Genomic DNA, 22,500 nt, shown 5'->3' with positions numbered 1-22,500 from the left:
GAAGCAGAATTTATTCAAAAACTTTTACGCGAGAAACAAAATGTGGCCTTCAATTGGACATTTAAATATATCGATGACGTTTTGTCTATTAACAATAATAGCTTTCATTTATATGTCCCTGTGAGCTCGAAAAAAAAGGCCACCACAGAGTCGTCCACTTCTACTTCATACTTAGTTATTTTATTGAAAGTATACATTAACGGCAAACTGACAACTCAACTGTATGACAAACCGGATGATTTCAGCTTCTCCATCGTCAACTTCCAATATTTATGTAGCAATATCCCATTATCACCTGCATATGGTGTTTATATATTTCAACTGATACGATATGCAAGAGCTTGTTCTGCGTATAGTCAGTTTTTAAATCGAGGTAAGCTACTGACAAACAAGTTGATGGTACAGGTGTTTCAACAGTCAGCATTTCCCAAATTCTATGGTCGTTATAACGATCTAGTTCGTCAATACAACCTATCACTGGGTCAAATGCTGTCTGACGTGTTTCATATCGATTGTTAAGTCGTTCTTGGCACACTGAATTTGACTGCAGATAACTCCGTTTACCTGATCATGATATAGGGCTCACGGCGGGTGTGACCGGTCCACAGGGGATGCTTACTCCTCCTAGGCACTTGATCCCACCTCTGGTGTGTCCAGGGGTCCGTGTTTGCCAAACTATCTATTTTGTATTGCTTGTAGGAGTTATGAGATTGATCACTGTTCGTTATCTTCACCTTGCATGCTGCTTTATTAGCTCACCTGTTTTTATATTCTGATGAGGCAGAATTTATTCAAAAGCTTCTACAAGAGAAAAGAATATCTTACTTCAACTCAACATTTAGATATGGTAACAACATTTGATCAATTGGTAATACTCATTTGTCGATTCCAGTGAATTTGAAATGCATCTAGACCTGCTTCATACTTGGAAGCTTTATTGAACATAGACATTAAGGCAAACTAACAACTCAACTTTATGACAAACATTAAGTCAAATTCACAACTAAACTTGATGACAAACACGATGACTCCAGCTTGTATATCGTCAACTTCCGATATTTACGTAGCAATATTCCATTATCACCTGCATATGTCGATCAACTGATTCGATATACAAGCGCATGTTCTGCTTATGATCACTTATTTAAAATCTACTGACAAATAAGTTGATGTTACAGGTGTTTCAACAGTCTCGATTAAAGTTAGCATTTCCAAATTGTTTGTCGTTGTAAAGTCTGCCATTAAGGTGAATGCTGTCTGACGTAATTCATGAAAGGTGAAGAGACATATTGTTAAGCTTTTCTTTACATACCGATTTTGACTATGGATGACTACGTTTACCCGATCAAAATATAGAGATGACGGGAGTGGCTGGTCAATAGGGAATGTTAGGCACCTTCTCTCACCTCTGGTCTGCCTAGGGGTCCGTGTTTGGCACTGTTTGCCCCATTCTTAATTTTCTATTCTTCATAGGAATTCTGATATTATACTGATCAGTGTTTGTTATCTTCACTTTTTCTTTCCACTAATTTTCAGAGTGTCCAAATGGAACATATGGCAGGAACTGTTCACTGAATTGTTCGGAGAACACGTATGGAAAGAATTGTTTGAAACTATGTAATTGCAAACCAGATGAAACATGTGATTCAAAAAGTGGAACATGTTCAGGTATATTTTTATTGTGTAAATGTTTTGTACTAATTATGATAAAATAACTGTAAAATACTTCAGAGCTACCATTCAATCAGATCTTAAATGGTACACACATATATATGATAATACTAAAGAGCAAACAATATATTAGGATTCCTTAGAAGAAACTTAAATATTAACTCCACCTCAGTAAATCAAACTTAAGAATCTATAGTACGACCGTCCTTAGAGTATGCCTGTCTAATCTTTAGTAAGACTGTCCTTAGGTTGATTGATTGAATATTGTTTAACGTCCCACTAGGGAATATTTCACTCATATGAAGACGTCACCATTGCCGGTGACGGGCTGCAAAATTTAGGTCTATCATCGGTGCTTATGGCCATTGAGCAGAGAGGGATCTTTATCGTGAAACACAAGCTGTGACACGGGAGCTCGGTTTTTGCGGTCTCATCCGAAGGACTGTCCCATTCAGTCGCCTCTTACGACAAGCATAGGGGTACCAAGAACCTATTCTAACCCAGAAACAAAAGAAATATTGCACTTACATGAATGTATGCAGTGCCATAGTAAGGCACATTTTAACGTTAATTCAACTGCATCGATCAATACTACTTAAAATATGTTATCGACCTCTTATAAAATCAAAATCGATACAATTACCATCAAAAGCGGAAACCAGGGTTCATCAACGATATATTTGTTTACCGGAAATGTTTTACAAAGGTGTCGTTCAGTAATACTAGGTTAAGGAACCATTTTACTACTGAACAATTATTACTCAATTCATTGGATATATGGTATGTATTGATATATTTATATCTCTTTTCAGTTAAACCCGGATATTGCAGAAACGGGACTAGGTATTTATTGTACTTCCTACATTACCTTTCGTGGATCTTGTCTGTTTCAAGAGGCATTACAGCTTAAAATTGTATACATGTAGTTATTGTGTGTCATCCTTTTAGCGAGATATGATAACGTATATGCAGGTTTTCCAAATTTTGAACGTTAGATAGCATACTGAAGTAAAATCGACAATCAATGGAATTTAAAAGGAAAATAGTCTTAATAAGTATTAGAAGATTGGTACCGTAAAAGTTTTACATTACTTAACATTTTGAGAATTATCAATTGTACATGTATTATTTACAAGTATAATGAATTTGACTATGAATTACTCCGTTTACTTGATCAAGAGATAGGGTTCACGGCGGGTGTAAAATAAACAATCTTTCATATCCATTGAATTATATACAAACATATTGTTCAAAGTCTCACAACTTTCCTGAAATTTTTACCATTATATATCCACATGTGCATGTCCCAAAGAAGAAGGTTTCTATTTCTGTTAATTAATTGATGTCTTGTAGAACTGTTGAAACTCCCTGTTGTAATAATTACCTCTACGTGAACACCACCTGTACAAGTGAGTTATTTCGTGTTGAAAATCGTAACTGTAAATATTTACAGTTTAATGTAAATTTCATCATGCATTAGCATTAAGGTGCATTACGTCAAGTGTTGTATATTTCATCAATATTTTACCAAATTTTCAGAATGTCCCATTGGAACGTATGGTTTCAATTGTTCACAGATTTGTTCAAGTGGAGATTATGGGAAGCTATGCATAAAACAATGTGAATGTCAACCAAATGAAACATGTGATCCAAAACACGGATGTAAAGGTATTCTCTTCTTTAGCATAATAAAGCAAATTATTTTGATGGTAATATTAATTGATGGAATATTGTTTAACGTCCCTCTCGAGAATATTTCACTCATATGGAGACGTCACCACTGCCGGTGAAGGGCTGCAAAATTTCGCCCTATGCTCGGCGCTTATGGCCATTTATCGTGTCACACCTGCTCTGACACGGGACCTCCATCCGAAAGACCTCCCTATTTAGTCGTTTTCTACGACAAGCAAGGGGTACTGAGGACCTATTCTAACCCGGATCTCCACAGGACTGGTAATAATACTTATTATGTTTATTACTGTCAGTATGCAGATGTATATTGGGTTGATCAATTTCTAGACAGCGATAAGAAGCTGAACTGTTTATGAGAATGAACAAACCAATATACATGTATATTTGTATACAGTCAACAACAAGTGAGGGCCATTATGTGACAAGAAGTCAACATTCATGTATGTACAAGAACTTATAATTAAGATATTGAATGTAATGACATGTATTTAATTCTTTTAATAAACATTATATCAACAATATTCGATTCAACATTACATGTATTAATTATTTTAACAAAACAAAAACAATTCCAAAATTATTAACAATATTTGTGTCTATAAACACTTCTAAAAACTGATATTTCAGGTACCAATGGCAATGTCCACGCTGGTATACAATTCTTGCACGTTAGTGTCTGAGATAAAAGGGTGATGAAACACTTCCCCCTCCCCATTCTTTTAGTTTCAGATCAAATATACCACAGAATCCTCCACATTTATTTCGTACTTAGATATATATTCTATTGAATATAAATATTAACGGCAAAATAACAACTAAACTTTATGACAAACGGGGTGATTTCAGCTTCTCCGTCGTAAACAATCCATATTTATGAAGCAATAATCCATCATCACCTGTATATGGTGTTTATATCTCTCAACTGATTCGATACGCAAGAGATTGTTCTGCGTATGATAATTTTTAAAATCAAGGTAGGCTACTGACAAACAAGTTGATGTTACAGGAGTTTCAGCAGCCTTGTTTGAAGTCAGTATTTCGCAAATTCTATGGTCGTTAAAATTATCTAGTTTGCCAATATATCCTATCTTTGGGTCAAATGCTGTCGTCTGAAGAGTTTCTTACCGGTTTTTAGGCCATTTTTGGCATACTGATTTTGACTACGGATTACTCCGTTTACCTGATCAAGATATCGGGCTTACGGCAGATGTGACCGGTCTACATTGGATTCTTACTCCTCTTAGACACCTGATCTCACCTCTGGTACATCCAGTGGTACATGTTTGCCCAACTTTTAATTTTTTGTATTTAAGGTCCAACAGATCCACTATATTTTCTAGTAGATGTTCTCTTTCTGATAAAACATCGAAGCAACTGATCAGGCATGATATAATATGAAACAGCCTTACCGCACAAAGTATGAATAATGTGGTCAATATTAGGTTAGTAAGAGGCAAAATATAGACAATTTTACAACGATCCAATTTAATGTATACGTAAAATCATCGACAAGATAAATTAGTTAATATACATATTTAGAGATATAATACGGAAATATACGGGGTCCTTGAAAAAAGAAAAGATATTGCTTACGACTCCCTCAATATAATTTTTTTTGAGCACCCCATATATTTCCGTATTACCTATTTCAGTGTCTAAATATCTTAGAATATAGTATTGGTTGTAGCCAATACCTGTTTAGAACAAGAGGCCCACCGGCCTTATCGGTCACTTGAGAACTAGTGAAAAAGTATCACTACTCCCAAGGGCTATGGAATCTAGAGAGAAAAATTCTGTTCTGAATATCTAAGCTAAATTCTAATGTTCAGCAACAATATAAAACAAGATATGTTCTTAAAATTTTACTGCCCTCAAAAGTGTATACACTGATGAAGGGCTTGGCATATAATATGTGTATTAACATTAAAACATAAAAAATATGACTAATTTGGACCCATCCTAAAGTCAAAACCCTGGGTTGTAATTCACAATTTTTTGTACACCCTTTTCTGCTATTCCTAAGTATGCATTTAGATTGTATACAGTATCAGCATACTTACACATAAATAATATATACTATGTTTGGCCCCACCCTTGGGTCAGAACCCCTACTCTGGGGATCATCAAATTTACAATTTTGGTAAAAGACTACCTGCACTTTCTATATATCCATTTAGTTTCAATTTAGTATCAATAACACTAAATAATATGTTCTTTAAGTGTTTTACACATAGACACTATATAGTAAGTTTGGCCCCGCTCTGGGGTCAAAACCCCTACCCCGGGGATCGTGAAATTTACCATTTTGATAGAGGCCTTTAGTTTTAGTTAAACATGTGTAGTTCTTGAGAAGAAGATTTTTGAAAATTGGTCAATTTTAGGTAGTTTTTGCTTCGCCCCTAAGGCCCCTGGGGTGCAGGAATCCTGAAATTTACAATTTATGTTCCCCTTATTCCAAAGATGCTTTATATCAAAATTGAAAAAAACATTAGAAAGACAATTCTATTCTCTATTGTTCACACATTTAATAACTGGCCACTTTGGCCCCACCTTGATACCAAAACTCCTACCCCTGGGATCATCAAATTTACAATTTTGGTAAAGAACTACCTGTTCTTTCTAAATAATCTATATAGTTTCAATATAGTGTCAATAGCACTAAAGAAGATGTTATTCAAGCGTTTTACACATAAACACTATATACCAAGTTTGGGACCTGCCAAGGGTCAGAACACCTACCCCGGGAATCATGAAATTTACCATTTTGGTAGAGGCTTTCTTGCTCTACATCACCATGAATTTAGTTTGTCTTAAACGTGTGTGGTTCTTGAGAAGAAGATTTTTGAAAATTGATAAATTTTGGGCAGTTTTTACCCCGCTCCTAAGGCCCCATGGGTGTTGGGGTCCTGAAACTTACAATCCCCAAGATCCTTCACACCAAATTTGAAAAGAATTGCAATGGTAGTTATCAAGAAGTTAAAAATGTTCAATTATTAACACACAATGGACTACAACCAATTGTAATAGGTAAATGTAACCTAGTAAGTAGAAAAAGATGGACTAAAATCGTAAATTATGCAACCCTAGGGTTTTGGCTCTCTGCGTGTCCAAAATAGTCATATATTGTTAATAAAACATATTTTATGTAAAGTGTTTCATTAGTAGAGATACTTTCGGGGGATTTGTGTTTCAAGAACAATTCTTGTTTTATATTGCTGCTGAATATTAGAATTTCCTTTATTTAAATATCGCGATGTTCAAAAGATTATGGAGAGGGGTTGTATGAAAGGTGAAGGTAACGAACAGTGATCAATCTGATAACTCCTATAAGCAATACAAAATAGAGAGTTGGGAAAACACAGACCACTGGATATACCAAATGTAGGATCAGGTGTCCAGGAGTAAGTATCTCCCATCGACCGGTTACTCCTACCGTGAGCCTCATATCTCGATCAGGCGAACGGAGTTATCCGTAGTCAAAATAAGTGTGCCAAAAACGGCCAAACAATCGGTATGAAACACGCAAGAGAGTATTTGCCCCAATGAGAGATTGTATTAGCAAGCTAGATTGTTATATAACGTATGTTACGTTATTGGTAAAAAGTATCGTGTGAACGTTCGCTGATTTGATCAGATAGGTTTTATGGTCATCTACGCGAAGGAAAGTGTTCCTGTAAAATTGGATTTGAAAAAGACTTTGGATGAAATACACCAGATACAAATGACCTTTGAATCAAGGAGTATGTATTTTTGAATGACTTTCCCGTATCATCCACATAACATAGCAAAATAGGACCGCGTAAATCGCATGAAATATTTAAAGATTTGTTTTACTGATGTAAATGTATACAAATGAGAGAGAGAGTTTAATGTTCAAAACATTGTATGACCTTGACATTCATGTTCAAAGTCGGATAACCAAAATAAACTAATGACATTTGGTATAGAATAGAATTTTTGATAGGGAAAATTGTAACTAACTCATTAATGCAAGGTGAAGATAACGAACAGTGATCAATCTCATAACTCCTACAAGCAATACAAAATAGAGAGTTGGGCAAACACGGACCCCTGGACACACCAGAGGTGGGATCAGGTGCCTAGGAGGAGTAAGCATCCCCTGTTGACCGGTCACACCCGCCGTGAGCCCCATATCCTGATCAGGTAAACGGAGTTATCCGCAGTCTGAATCGAAGCGTCGCATAATTTACGTAAAATAAAACGATTTCTCAATCCACCTTTTTCTATTTTTACATTTATATAATTCGGTATCACCTACCTTTAAATAATCATGTAACACTTTGCAATTTCTTAGTAGGCCTGAGTACAAGAAATCTGAAACCAGCAAAAACGATCTAAATTAAAGAAATCTAAACACTCTACAATTGAAATTTATACAGATGGTACAAAAGACCAAAATAAACTCGCTGCTGATGCAGTAATCACAAATGACTTTTTCACAGGTCTGGAGGTTATAAAACTTTTACCGTACTCATACTCAAACTCAGCCATGTTTATTTTGAATACAACACTGAACAAGCTCCAAGCATACTCGAAACATCTTGAGCATGTAGTCCATTTGAGTGTGAGAATAATTCAATAAACGTTTTATAATCTTCACTTTCGATATGAATACGATTCAAAACACAGTTTGAGTATGAAAATGTGCTCAAAAAGTTTTGTAACCTCCAGGTTGAATGAAGCAAGAATTTATACCGCCAAAGCAAAGGCTATTCAACTTACTTTTGGGTATATTAAACTTTCTGATGAAAAACACTTTACTATATTCTCAGACTCCTAATCTTTGCAGTCAACAAGCAACTTGAATATTAATCATCCATGCCTTTTAGAAATTCTAACCGGTACTATGTTCTAACCAAGCGACCGGTCAGTGGTAGAGCGTTTGCTTTGTAACTGGGAGGTCGCGAGTTCGAGCCCCGTCGTGTCATGGCCGCGTATTACCTAAGACGTTAAGATAGGTAGTGATTGCTCCTACGCCAAACGCTCGGCATTTAGAAGTGAGAATCACGGGTCTTTTGGATATGACCTTAAAAACAGAAGTCCCGTGTCGCGGCAGTTGCCGCCTGTCTGTTACGGCCCTAGACCCATATTTACTAAAGTTCGTAGACGTAAACATAGAGTAAATCTAGACGTAGCGAACGTTTACATGTGGGGCGGTATTCACTAAGAGTCGCAGACGTAGATTTACGTCAGAAATAAACACAACTCTACGTGTGCTATACTAGTACACTAAGCTGATCGTAACTTTACAAATAAACTACTTGTTCATAACTCTCAAGAATGGCTCATTAGCTAATGACTGGAGACCTACCATTTAACACTACTGGCAGTGACTTACTGATGGGAATTGAACCCGCGATCTCCTAAGACAGTTACATACAACTTTCGGGGGAATCAAGGACACAATTACAATTACACAAATCCAAGAACTACTTTGTTCATATATAAATGATGAATTTTTAGTTAGTGTATGGAGACCTTTATTTTAACACTACTGGCAGTGAAGTAGTCCCATGGTCTCCTAATTAAGGCAGTTAGATGTAGGTATAACCAATAAGGGAACCGAACATACGAACTAATTGTTCATATGAACAGTATACTAGGATTCCTTAGAAGTGACCTAATTAACTCCACTTAAGTAAATTAGGCTTACATGTACTAATCCCAAGTAGAGTATGACTGTTCAGTGGGACCCATACTGTACTGAGGTCATACTTGCAATTGAAACGGAAATGGTTCAGAGACGGACTGCTAGGTATATCAACACCTTTAGTGTCATCACTTACAATGGAGAAACCTACCCTTGACAGACGGGAGGGCCTCCTTGGCTGAGTGGTTAGAGCATCGCGCTCAAAATCACACCGCCTCTCGCCTCTGTCGGCGCGGATTCGAATCCTGCATGCGCCGGTAAGTGAGAAAGTTTCCCAGTTTACTTGCGGAAGGTCGGTGGTCTCTTCCCAGGTACATTGTATCTGGGTTCTCTCTTCCACCAACAAGAACTGGGTGCCATCAGATAACTGAAAAATTGTTGAGTGTGACGAAAAACAGCAAACAATCATTCAATCTTAACAGACGGGCGCACGGCGTACCATGCTATACAAAAACAGTCCATGAAAAAGTTACGATACATAAAACAGGAAGACTCTAACACCCCTCTCACATTTTCACGCAACATGCATACACTTGTATTCCACATTACATCTTTTAGAACTCGCATTAGGCACAGTTCAGTCTTCCCGTGCATTATAAAATAAAACCCTGAAATTACATGTATTTCCCTCTAGACACAGTAATCTGCGACTCATGTGAGCATTCAAAGCAGCTGTTTCAGCTCATCAAAACTAATTCATGTCTTTCATTGTAAATAGATTTTGCTTTCAAATCATTTTAGACGCCCGTCATTATACGGTACGTATTATGTTTTGGCGCTGTCCGTGCGTCTGGCTGTCCGTCCGTCCGTCCGTCCAGGGTCACATTTTCCGGCTTTTTTTCGTAACGGACGCATGTACAACTTAGAAATTTGGTCACAATTTCCATCTTTGGAACAAGGGGGAGATACATTGTAAAGTTCGGGATCCCTGTACCCCCGGATCCTTCAGGGCGGGGCTAAAACTGCCAAACATTTCAAAACTCTTCTTTATAACTGTACATCCGTGTGATATACGTTATCGTCGTGTGGAGCAGGAAAGCTCTACCAAAATTGTAAATTTTGCTAGAAATGGTTTTAAAAAACAAATGTCTCCCCAGATCCAAATGAAACCTCCTCCCTTATTGTCCTGCATGATATGGAGGAGAAAGCATGAGCAGGAACATAGTCATTATGAAATCCGATAAGCCACATCGGAGAAGTGTTCACAAATTATTTTACACCCTCCACCCTTCAGATCCACTATAACCTGAAGGATAACAATTGGATACTCCTGTCCCTACAATGTGCACATCTGTGAATGGCATTGAAGTATTGTACAAAATGCCAAGTCTATCGGATAAGCCATATAGGAGGAGAGGCGTTCACAAGCTATTTTAACATCCTCCACCCCTCTTGGATCCACTGTAACTTTAAGGAAAATAATTGAACTCTCCAATCTCACCAATATGCACATCTACAAATGACAATGAAGCATTGTACAAAGTTTCAAATATATCAGATAAACCTTATAGAAGAAGCGTTCACAAGCTATTTTACACCCTCCATCCCTCATAGATCCACTATAACTTTTAGGAAAATAATTGGAGCCTCCTGTCCTGACAATATGCACATCTATAAATGACAATGAAGCAATGTACACAGTTTCAAGTCCAACAATATAGGACGAGAAGCGTTCACAAAATTTTGTGAGACAGACGGATGGACGGACAGAAGGTACAAAAACAATATGTCTCCCTCTGAAATTATATATTAGGTAGAGGTTGACTTCAAGGTGGAACCAAACTTGTAATATAGTATCTATATGTAAAACATCTAAATAACACTTTTAATAGTATTGATACTAAATAAAAATTAAATATATATTTAGAAATAGGATGCAGCCCTTGATCAACATTGTAAATTTCATCCACTCGGTGAAGTGTTTTGGTACCAGGGTAAGACAGTCATAGTGATTAAATGTCTTTTATCATTTAAAGGGACTGGTTCACGATTTTTTAGAAAAATATTTTTCATTTTTTATGTTTAACATTTAGAATATAGCTGATTTAATGTTGACAGCCAAAACAAAATTTTGACCTTCTGAACGCAAGAATAGAAGTAATATTTTAGCCTTAAATATGTGTTATGTAAATAAAGACTCGGGTCTTTTCATATATACAAACAAACCAGTGAAATGTTAATTTTGTAATATAAAGCATCTTGATTTTGCATGCTCACAAATTTGAACAGATGACACATTTTATCTAAAGAATGCTTGAAATATGAAAGATATTATAAACTTAGATCGATATCTATTTCTTTTGAAAATTTGGTAAACATTGATATACTGCAATCTTTGTATGCAATCTTTATTTACAAAACAATTAAAATTCTCTAAAATGAGCTTTTTTTGATAATGTATAACGTTAATTTTATGCGAATTCTTTTAAACGCATTAAACATTAGATTTTGATCATTCAAAATGAAAAACAAAATTTTAGAGAAAATCGTAAATCAGTCCCTTCAGATAATTTTTCTTTAATTTTACTGACACTGTATAAAACGCAAGGTGAAGATAACGAACAGTGTTCAATCTCATAACTCCTATAAGCAATACAAAATAGATAGTTGGGCAAACACGGACCTCTGGACACACCAGAGGTGGGATCAGGTGCCTAGGAGGAGTAAGCATCCCCTGTTGACCGGTCACACCCGCCGTGAGTCCTATATCCTGATCAGGTAAACGGAGTTATCCGCAGTCAAAATCAGTGTGCCAAGAACGGCTTAACAATCGGCATGAAACACGTCAGCATTTTACCCAATACGATGTTGTATTGACGAACTAGATCGTTATAACGACCATAGAATTTGCGAAATGCTGACTTCAATCGCGACTGTTGAAACCCCTGTACCATCAACTTGTTTATCAGTAGCTTACCTCGATTTAAAAACTGACTATACGTAGAACAAGCTCTTGCATATAGAATCAGTTGAGATATATAAACACCATATGCAGGTGATAATGGAATATTGCTACATAAATATGGGAAGTTGACAATGGAGAAGCTGAAATCATCCCGTTTGTCATACAGTTGAGTTGTCAGTTTGCCGTTAATGTCTACTAAATGAAATGTACCAAACGTTTGAATCTTAAGTGAGACTAGAATTGTTATATAATATGTACAATATTTGAAAGTTTTCGTAGAGAATTGAACTGATATATAATAACTATTGAATCATTTATAGGTCACTTGAGTAAGCTAAGATGAACTATTGCAATTGGTATTCGTCCGTCGTCTTGCGTTAACAATTGAACATTTTTAACTTCCTCTTATTAACTATCATTTCAATGCTTTTCAAATTTAGTTTGAAACATCATTGGGACAAGGGGAACATGAATTTTAGATTTCAGGACTCCAGCACTCCTGGGGCCCTAAGGGCCCTAAGGGCGGGACAAAAACTTACCAAAATTGATCAATTTTCAAAAATATTCTTCTAAAGAACCACACAAGTGTAGGAAAAACTAAATGCATAGTGATGTAGAGCAGGAAGGCCTCTACCAAAATTGTAAATTTCATGATCTCCAGGGTAGAGGTTCTAAACCCCAGGATGTGACCAAACTTGGTGTCTAGTGTTTGTGTGTAAAACACTTAAATTACATCTTCTTTATTGCTATTGATACTAAATTGAAAGTAAATAGATATTTCCAGGGGTCCGTGTTTGCCGCTCTATTTTGTATTGCTTATAGGAGTTATGAGATTGATCACTGTTCGTTATCTTCACCTTTCTCAACACATAATGTGATCATGAGCTTGATTTATATGATTTCTTCCAATCAAAATCCGATCCTATCTCTTCCTACATCCTGTAGGGATCCGGATTTGAATTGGTCCTCAATGGATGTTGCTAAAACGCGGAACGGAACGGAAAAGAATATAAGAATTGGAATGATTAATGTTGCTAAGACAACACCAAAAATCGGAAGAAAATACTTCCTAATTAAAATCAAAATTTTGGGAATTTGTTTCCAAGCTTACAAGGGTAAACCAATTTTCTCTTAAAATTTTGCATTATAAATTGATTAAGCGAAATTGAACATTTTTATAAGAATTTATACAAAGAGTTTTACAAGCATTTTTAAATGTCGGCATTGACAGCAGCGAAACCTATGGGTAAAGAATAGAAAGAACACACGAACTTTAAATCCCCCCCCCCCGTTGACAAAACGTCATTAACGCACATTTACGTGTATACTCACAACAGGAAGTGTGTTATGTATATAACAACGATAATTCATGATCTTATCAAGTCAGTAAATTAAACATTTTGTGTTTGATATATTATTTTTTAACTGACAGACTTTGTGACCGCAGAATTCCAATCCTAAATAGGGAGGACTTCTAGCAGTTTGTTTCTATACTAAATACTTGTATCTTAAAATTGAGATTAATAATGAGATGACCTTTTAATTCCATTCAAGCATAAATTGTCTGTTAGCCTTTTAGCTACTTCATATCTGTTATTTCGTCATACTATGGATCGTAAACTTCACCTTAGTTTTCATTGGTTCTGTTTCAATCTTTCTTTCGCGCTGTATCTCTTCAGATTCAATACTAATCTCACATAAATTCATCCCAATTTAGGCAAACCTTTTATACACACCGAACTATTTCGCTTTATTTGATGTGATATATAAATGCATACATGTATTATACCAGGCGTAGAACTATTTAACGATTTAAGAAGGCTATGATTGGGGAAAATTGTTGAAAAAATTATCTTATCTTTTACAATGTTGTTTTTTTTTTTGGGGGGGGGGAGTTTTTATTCATTGGATATAAAATTTGAAATTTCAACTGGTTTTTAGTGTGATATTTTTCTTATTTCTCTTATTGACATTTTTCATGGTAAGGTATTGATTTGAAAATACATATGCATTGGTATGAGGTATAAGAAACGGTGGATTCTGTGGATGACTTCCCGCTCTCTCTGTAATTTCTGGTTCCCTTCTTCATGATAAACCTTTTAGTGTTTGCTCAACTATCTATTTTGTATTGTTTGTAGGAATTATGAGATTGATCACTGTTCGTTATCTTTACCTTGCATTTTGCAAAATGCTGACCTTCTCATAATATTATTGCATACAATATTTTCCGTTTCGTTGTCCGTAACGCGTTTTAGCAACATCAGTCGTCAATACCTCTTGCTTGTCATAAGAGGCAACCTTTCGGATGAGACCGCAAAAACCGAGATCCCGTGTCACAGCAGGTGTGGCACGATAAAGATCCCTCCCTGTCCATTGGCCATTTATAAGCGCCGAGCATAGGCCTAAATTTTGCAACCCTTCCCCGGCAATGGTGAGATATCCATATGAGAGATTGATTGATTGTGTATTGTTTACATCCCTCTCGAGAACCTTTAACTCCTATGACCCTTGGACTTACAAAAATAGCTTAAATTATTAGTTTCCGGATTTTGTTTGGTTGTGCTTACAGATATTCATTTATATTAGGTACATTGCTTTGCCATACCAAGTTACAGATCAAGTTCGAATTTCGTCTCGGTCCGTTGCTTTTCATTAAGTTATGGCCCTTGGACTTAGAAAAAAATTGTTAGTATACATCCAAGTTTCTTATCTCTGTAGATAAGAGTACTACACACATCAAAACTTCTAGCATAGTAATACAACAATATAGTTAAATTATTCATGATCACCTACATGTCACAGTTTATTGACTTGGTTAAAGACCTAAACCAATTATAAATTTGTCTTTTTTCCTGGTCTAGTCTCTACTCGAATAGTATTTGATTTCCAGCCATTCCTATCCTGGTTCCCCAATTATCCCTCTTACCATAACCTACATAATGAACTTTGAATATTGTTGTGGTGCAGTAATTTTTACAACCGGTAGGGGACTATGTATTGCCATGCAATACTCTCAGAATGCTTGTTTTGACACAAACAGACACAGTTAGTATATGTGAATAAATCGAAAGTTAATTTCAATTGCGAAAAGGTTTAACTCACCGCAATACAAGCGATAACCCCCTTATTGTTTTTAATTTTCACAAACCTCCTTCCTATTAGACATTAAAAAAATGTTTTTTCTCAAAATTGACAGCACGACAAAACCCGGGTTCGAATCTCTTTTAAAGAAAACATTTGAATCATTGCTTGTGTTTTTCCAGCAAATAAAAAAAAAATTCTATATTCTTAAAAAATTAGCAATGATGTGATATAATTCTCATGAATTGAATTAGGCAATTGACATTATGTTCCGGAAATGCGTGTATAGCATATGGTACTGACAAGTCACGGATTTTGGTATTTGGCTAGGAAAAGCAATTGCACTTAGACGGAACTTTGAAATACAAACTAAATGATACGAAATGGTACATTTCAGTTAAGCAAAATTGATTTCCAAAGCACATACATGATAAATGTATCTATATTTAACTCCACTTTGTCATGATACAAGTGCCTGGAATATATTTGAAACAAGGAAGGAAGAGATGTGTTCGAAATGAAGAAATTTATAATGATAAGTTTTATGATTGCTTATTATTTTGTTTAGATAAAAGTCGTGTATTTTAAGGTATATTAGTTTTCATTGATATGGATATAATGCTTTATTTTGTCTTGCACCGTGTCACCCATCATTTAAGTACAGTAGTTATATTTGCAAATTGTAGATACGTGTACATGTGCTTAGCTTATTTTCCAGAAATCTACAGTATAGCATAAACATCGTCAAATGTCCGTACTATATGTTGTGTTCGTTTAAAGCTTGATATTGTATTCAAAATATACGTTCATGAACACGTGGTAAAGTGTCTTTACTGGGGCGTTTTTGATAATATGCTTTTCAGAAAAGACGGAAACGGAGATGGCATATCCTCTATTGACAAGGAACAATTTCACGTTCAAAACTTCATCGTCGCAAGCCACGGCTGAAACGTACGCTCCTCTCCCATTTCACCCACGAGTCTCTGCGTGACAATTTTATCGTTTCTCGTAAATTTGCATGACGCGATTCTACCATTCGCTGAGCTTCCAAGCAAAAAATTAGTCAGAAATTTAAACTGTTTATAGAATGCAGGTATGTTACTCTTGACAAATCAAAACAGAATTCGTATGTATAGAAAATCATGACATCGTTCAAAGTGTGTTTGACATTGCCAGTTAACGAATGAACAAACCGACGTCTTGGCGCATTTGATGAGGAATAATGATGGCTTTTTTTCTATCACTGAGAACAGGCGATGGGAAATCTCTATGCTACCGGGCGTTTCCAATAAAATATTCGGAGACTAATGACAACAAGCTTTGTGTATTAGTCAAGGGCGATTATATCGCTTGGGTTCGAATTTACTATTGAAGAGTAGAGGTATAGAACTCTAAATATAGGATACCCAAGTTCGCTGATGTACAAACAATAAACCAAATGATATAAAATTCTACTCTGTATTCTTAGAATACAATCTACATTACTTCCAAAGTTTATCCTGAAATTCCGTATACTTCCCAAGATATGCAGAAATGAATTAGGAAAAATGCTTATTATATTTTGGTCTTTATATTGATTGAGATTGTTTGCCCAACTCTTAATTTTGTATTTTTTTTAGTTTTTATTTGTTTGTTGGTTTTGGGGGGTTTGTTTGCGTGGTTTTTTTTGGGGTTTTTTTTTTTTTGCGTGTTCTTGTATAACACACGCACCGTGTGTGTGCAAAAGTCAAGAATGTCAGGTTAATTGCGGCAAGAGACTCTTTCCGGATGATATCTCAAATACTCTTTGAACTGTAGCAATAATTAATTATGATTTTAGTGTTTTAGGTTGAAAGTCAAGCTCAGATAATTATAGTACATTGTATGAAATGGTGTTCCGATGATGTATGAAATTATATTTGAGCTTTAGCATTATAACTTGACACGAATAATCTTTTACAAAAGAAAGCCTTATTTTGTAACAAATGCCATGCCAAGTATTTGTGAACAATTCTATTTTGTGGTACCTGTACAACTTTACACTTTTATAACAGGCAGATGTACAAATAGAAATTTATCTCCCATTCAATATAAGAAGTCCACGACAATGATGCAAATTATCGCAGGAAAGGTGACACTAGGTCGTTTAGATTTGTTGTTGTAAATTGATTTTAAAATGACGAATGAAAAATGTGTCTCTTTGATTTGATGTCCAATTGACATTTCCCTTAAAATCGACTTTTAAAAACCTGGCCTGGTCCCATTGGCCTGGCCTCAAAATTGGCCTGGCCCTAATTTTAACCTCTAATTATGCCCCATCACAAATTTTGACGTGGCCTCAAAAGTTTGCTTAGCCTTAAATTTGGCCTCCAAAAATCTGTTTGGCATCAACCCCAAAATTTTCATTGATTTATTTTTGGTCTTAGTTTTTCAAAGTCATGGCAGATAAATGACATGATTTTGGTGTTTTAGTTCATCATTATTTCAAAGTGCACATTTACAAAACAACAGAAACAGAAATCTGTTATAACTTTCAAAAACTAGAACTAATAATAAATCAATCAAAATTTATACCAAAACATTGTTTTGTTTTGGTTGAGACCAAAAACTTTTTAGAGACCAAATTTGAGGTCAAGCCAAAATTTGTGATGGAGCATAATTAGAAACCAAAATTGGAGCCAGGGCAAAATTCAGGTCGGTGGGACCAGGCATGGGGTGCGTTTTACAAAAGAACTTACGACCAACTTTACATACTGGAAATTACCAGTTTATTTTAAGATCATTCACTCCAAATGCAAGCATTTTTAACACAAATATTGAAAATTAAGCCTTAGAAAAGTTTTACTTCATTCATTCAAAGTAATAACTGTGTAATAGAATTTAAGACTTGCGACTTCTCGTAAGTTGTTTTATAAAACGGGCCCCAGGTTTTATAGCATGCTCTTATCTTTGAAAAAAAAACTTCTTACAATATCAAATCCCATGCATGCCCGTTTGTATTTAAGAATGATAGCGTGGTACTTTTGGTGGTGGGTACGAAAAATTTGTCCTGAAATTAAGTATGGAATGTTTCGTGGAAGATTGCAATTGTAAATCGGATGAAATATGCGACCGGGCGAAAGGTTGTATTAGAGACGATATCGATCATATTAACCAGTTCCTTTTCCTTGGACATTCAGTGAGCATGACAATTCATATTATATAATTCAATTACTTATATAAAATATATTGGCTTTAACAAATTTTAATGGGGAATAATTCTCATATTTTTTAGATAAGACACAACAATGACTTTACATCCTCTACGAACAGAATTACAATAACTCAATTATGAATACTGGACCACGGACTTACATGAAAACGCGCCATTTTCCCCTCCAAACTATTGACTTCACCAAAAGCGATGTTTCACTACTTTATTTTTAGAATGTGAAATGAAGGAAAACAAAGTAATTGCATTTTCTGTTTCGTTAAAAGATTGATATTATGCGAACTGAACGACTGTGTTTTTCTGTTGGATATAGGTGCTGGAACAGATGGCTCGTCTGGTGCGTTCACACGAATAGATCCGTGGGTAGTCGGAATAGTCGGGGTGTCCGCCTTCCTTATTGCACTTTCTTCAATTGGAGCCATTGGGTGGTTAAGATATTACAAACTAAGGTTATGTAGCAAAATTACCTATTGATTCCATGTGGAACTATAATTCTATATGACGTTTATGATTTGATATTATATTTATTCCTGTCGAAAATACAGATTGCATACCCTTCATATAGATATCGGTAGGCACTTTGTTCGTGAGATAAATGTGAAACTACTTCCAAGATGGAAAATATTTGAATTGCGAAATAAGTTGACCAAAAACAGAAAGCTTCATCAACATATTTCCGAAAGGGAACAAGTAATGAAATTAACATCTGTGTTTGAAGAGAATGCATACGAGGGTTGTCTACAATTCACAGTACAAAGATCGTCGTTAGTACCTGCTCTAAAGAAACATACTCCTCATTAAGAAATTCCATTCATTACCAAGAGATTTAAAGATTTTGTTCTTACAAATATAAAGTTAAATTTTCATCCCCATTTTGTTCAAACAAATGTAATTCCTGTACTAAGTAATTAACACAAAGGTTTACTACTGAAAACTGTAGATAGTGAGGTCTCTAGACACCATTTTATATATATGTGAAAGCTCTGATCAAAGTAATTACTCGTAGTTGTGCTTTATTTCGTGCTGTGTGTAAAAGATAAGAAATGTATGTGGAGACAAACCACTTTTATTTAACAGGGCCAAGTCCAGTTTAAGATGTAACTTACTACAATCATTTCAGGAACCTTACTGAAGTATTTTGTTTTAAATACAATACCAACTTTTATCAATATAATTTATCTTAAAATATGTATGAATAACAATATATGTCGCGGTAGGTAAGTCGTCACTCACTTTTAGACCAGGAGGTTCTGGGTTCGATTCTTCATTTCAGAACGTGGTGACTGTTCGCTAACCGTCCAGCCTTATAAGCGACATGCGTCTTTCACAAATGGCCTTGTGAGACACTATTGTTACATATGGCTGGTCATCATTCCATTTGAGTTGCATGTGATGTCATTGCTGTTCTTGATAGCTTACCAATCTATCCGGTATGAAAATAATAAATTGATGTATCTAACAAATCAACTATACAAACTTCGCACTGAAACTCAAATGGAATGATATCATTTACTATAATACTACTTCCACTTTTTTTTTTACCGCCGCGATGGCCCAGTGGTTAGAGCGTTCGCCTCGCATGCGGGAGGCCGGGGTTCAAATCCCGGCCGCGACACACCTAAGTCTCGTTAAAACAGGTAGTGACAGTTCCATAGCCAAACGCTCGGCATCAGGTGTGAATGTCACGGGTCCTCGGAGATGACCTTAAAAACGGATGACCCGTGTCACAGTAGGTGTGGCACGATAAAGAACCGTCACTGCTCAATGGCCATAAGCGCCGAGCATAGGCCTAAATTTGAAGCCCTTCACCGGTTTTGGTGACGTCTCCATATGAGTGAAAAATTCTCGAGTGAGACATTAAGCAAGATACAATCAATCAATCAATCAACTACTTACATTTGTATGTGCAGTTTTTTTGTTTTTCCTTTTAGACAAAGGCAAAGTCATCAAGGTGTTTACTCTCAACCTCTACCGTGTAATTTACAATTGGTATCTATCCCAGAGGAGGAACGTTATGAACAAATGGTTAAGGATACTCCACATAATGATGAACGGGATCCACAGCCATCTCAGAAAGATGATGATTACTTAGAACTCCAGTCACCGTATGAATTGTATGTGAATCCAGATGACGGCTTACAGGAAAATTCAACAACTGACATGTATGAAGACCCTAGAGAACAAAAGGATGAAATGTATTTACACCCTGTATCAGACGGGTACACTAGGATATGTGCATAATCTACAAAGAAACAGACATGCAAGAAATCCATTTAGACTTCAGGGAGAGAGAGAAATTGACAGAAGGAGAGAGAGAGAGAGAGAGAAATCAGTAGCCTGATATCTGATTCAATAATTGATCACTGTTCGTTATCTTCACCTTGATAAAGCTCTTGTTGTTAACTGTGAATATCTTATTTGCAAAACTGAGGAACGTGATTGTGAAGCACTTGATTGTAATATATTATCTTTGTACTGTATATTATAGAATTGTAAAACGTCAATGGGAAATGTCTCTCTGAGAAATGGTACAACACCCATAACATCACTCCCCATTGACTTGGATTTCAAATTTCACAATGCTTTACGGGATAAATTTCAAAATACGAGGACGAGTCAATAACTAAGCAGTCTATCCCATTTCCGATTGACCGAAACGGTCACGATTTTCATGCCTTGTTTCAATACATGTTTTATTCCTGGGTTCAAAATTGCACACGTATGGAAACATTCTTTAATAAAATCTTTAATGTCAAACATGGCTAGTGATGTAAATGCATGCTTTTCATCTAAAGTTGAGTACCGTGCTACAATTTCACTTTGGTACTTGTATTTAAAAGGTAAATCAGGCAAGGAAATATACGGCAAGTCAACCGATGTTTATGGGTCTTTTGTACCATCTTAGGCTCAGGTTAAATTCTGGGTAGAAGAATTGAAACGCAGTATAACGTCTTTAGGAGATGAAGCCAGGTCTGGATGCCACCGACGAAGAAATGTGTAAGAAAGTTCGGGATCTGGTATACTCTGATAGGCGAATTCAGGTGGAAGAAATAGCGCAGGCATTAGGAATTTCACATGGTAGCGTTTCAACAATCTTACATGACTGTTGAGGTATGTGCAAGCTAACAGTCCATTGGGTCCCCAAATCCCTTAGTGATGAGCAAATGGCAACCAGAGCATGAGTATGCAGCGCGTTGTTGAAGACTTTTAAGTCCAAAGATAATTTTCTTTTGCGTCTGGTGACTAGGTGAGACTTGGGTTCATTATTATGAGCCAGAGAATAAAGTACAGAGTCGTCAGTGAGTAGGGCCTGGGTCCCCGAAGCCAAAGATGTTCAAGAAGCAACCATCTGCTGGCAAAGTGATGACCACAGTGTATTGGGACGCAAAAGGCGTTATTTTGTTGGACTTTTTACCCAAAAGAAGTACGATAACTGGATTGTACTATGCAAACTTGCTAGACCAGTTGAGAACCGCCATCTGTGAAAAACGCTGAGGTAAACTCTCTAAAGGTGTTTTCCTACAACAGGAAACGCGAGAGTCCACATTTGCAAAGTTGCATTGAATGCTGTATAGCGGAACGGGTATGAATTAATACAATTTCTGCCTATTCGCTTGACCTAGCTCTTAGCGACTTCTTCCTATTTCCAAACTTCAAAAGGGATATCCGTGGACGTCATTTCCGGTCTGACGAAGAAGTCGTGACGGCAGTTGAGGATTGGACCAATGGAAAGGACCCTGCCTTTTCAGTTCTGGGCTGATGGTACTTCAACACCGTTGGTCTAAGTGAGTTCCTCATTGACAATATCTTCGTGGTCTTTGGTGATCAGGTCTTCCAACAGTCTGTTGGAATTCCCATGGGCACGAATTGTGCTCCTTTGTTAGCTGACCTGTTTCTATATTCATATGAAGCAAAATTTATTCAAAAACTTCTACGCGAGAAGAAAAAAATCTCTCGCTGTGGCCTTCAATTCGACATTTAGATATAGCTTTCATTCATATGTCGATTTATTATATCCCTGTGAGCTCGAAATAAAGGACACCACAGATTCGTCCACTTCTGCTTCATACTTAGATATTTTATTGAAAGTAGACTTAACAGCAAACTGACAACTCAACTGTATGACAAACGGGATGATTTCAGCTTCTCCATCGTCAACTTCCCATATTTATGTAGCAATATCCCATTATCACCTGCATATGGTGTTTATATATCTCAACTGATTCGATATGCAAGAGCTTGTTCTGCGTATAGCCAGTTTCTAAATCGAGGTAAGCTACTGACAAACAA

The 22,500-nt window shown here is 36.2% G+C and overlaps 1 protein-coding gene and 1 non-coding gene across 2 annotated transcripts in view; both read left to right on the top strand.

Moving 5' to 3' along the window:
- LOC130046546 (multiple epidermal growth factor-like domains protein 10) overlaps positions 1-21,699 on the top strand; it is a 24,244-nt gene extending 2,545 nt beyond the window's left edge. Inside the window, exons 3-8 of the mRNA XM_056148332.1 lie at positions 1,537-1,668; positions 2,484-2,514; positions 3,025-3,080; positions 3,211-3,339; positions 18,524-18,659; positions 20,142-21,699. Coding sequence (XP_056004307.1) covers positions 1,537-1,668; positions 2,484-2,514; positions 3,025-3,080; positions 3,211-3,339; positions 18,524-18,659; positions 20,142-20,451 — 794 coding nt within the window. The 3' untranslated portion in view covers positions 20,452-21,699. The remainder of the gene's footprint in view (positions 1-1,536; positions 1,669-2,483; positions 2,515-3,024; positions 3,081-3,210; positions 3,340-18,523; positions 18,660-20,141) is intronic.
- Positions 19,754-19,825, top strand: Trnaa-cgc (transfer RNA alanine (anticodon CGC)). The gene has a single exon. It is a non-coding gene; the product is annotated as a tRNA-Ala (tRNA).
- Positions 21,700-22,500: the final 801 nt, after the last annotated feature.

This window comes from Ostrea edulis, chromosome 9 (assembly GCF_947568905.1).
Source record: "Ostrea edulis chromosome 9, xbOstEdul1.1, whole genome shotgun sequence".
Classification (NCBI taxonomy): domain Eukaryota; kingdom Metazoa; phylum Mollusca; class Bivalvia; order Ostreida; family Ostreidae; genus Ostrea; species Ostrea edulis.
This window is presented reverse-complemented; position numbering and strand designations above follow the sequence as displayed.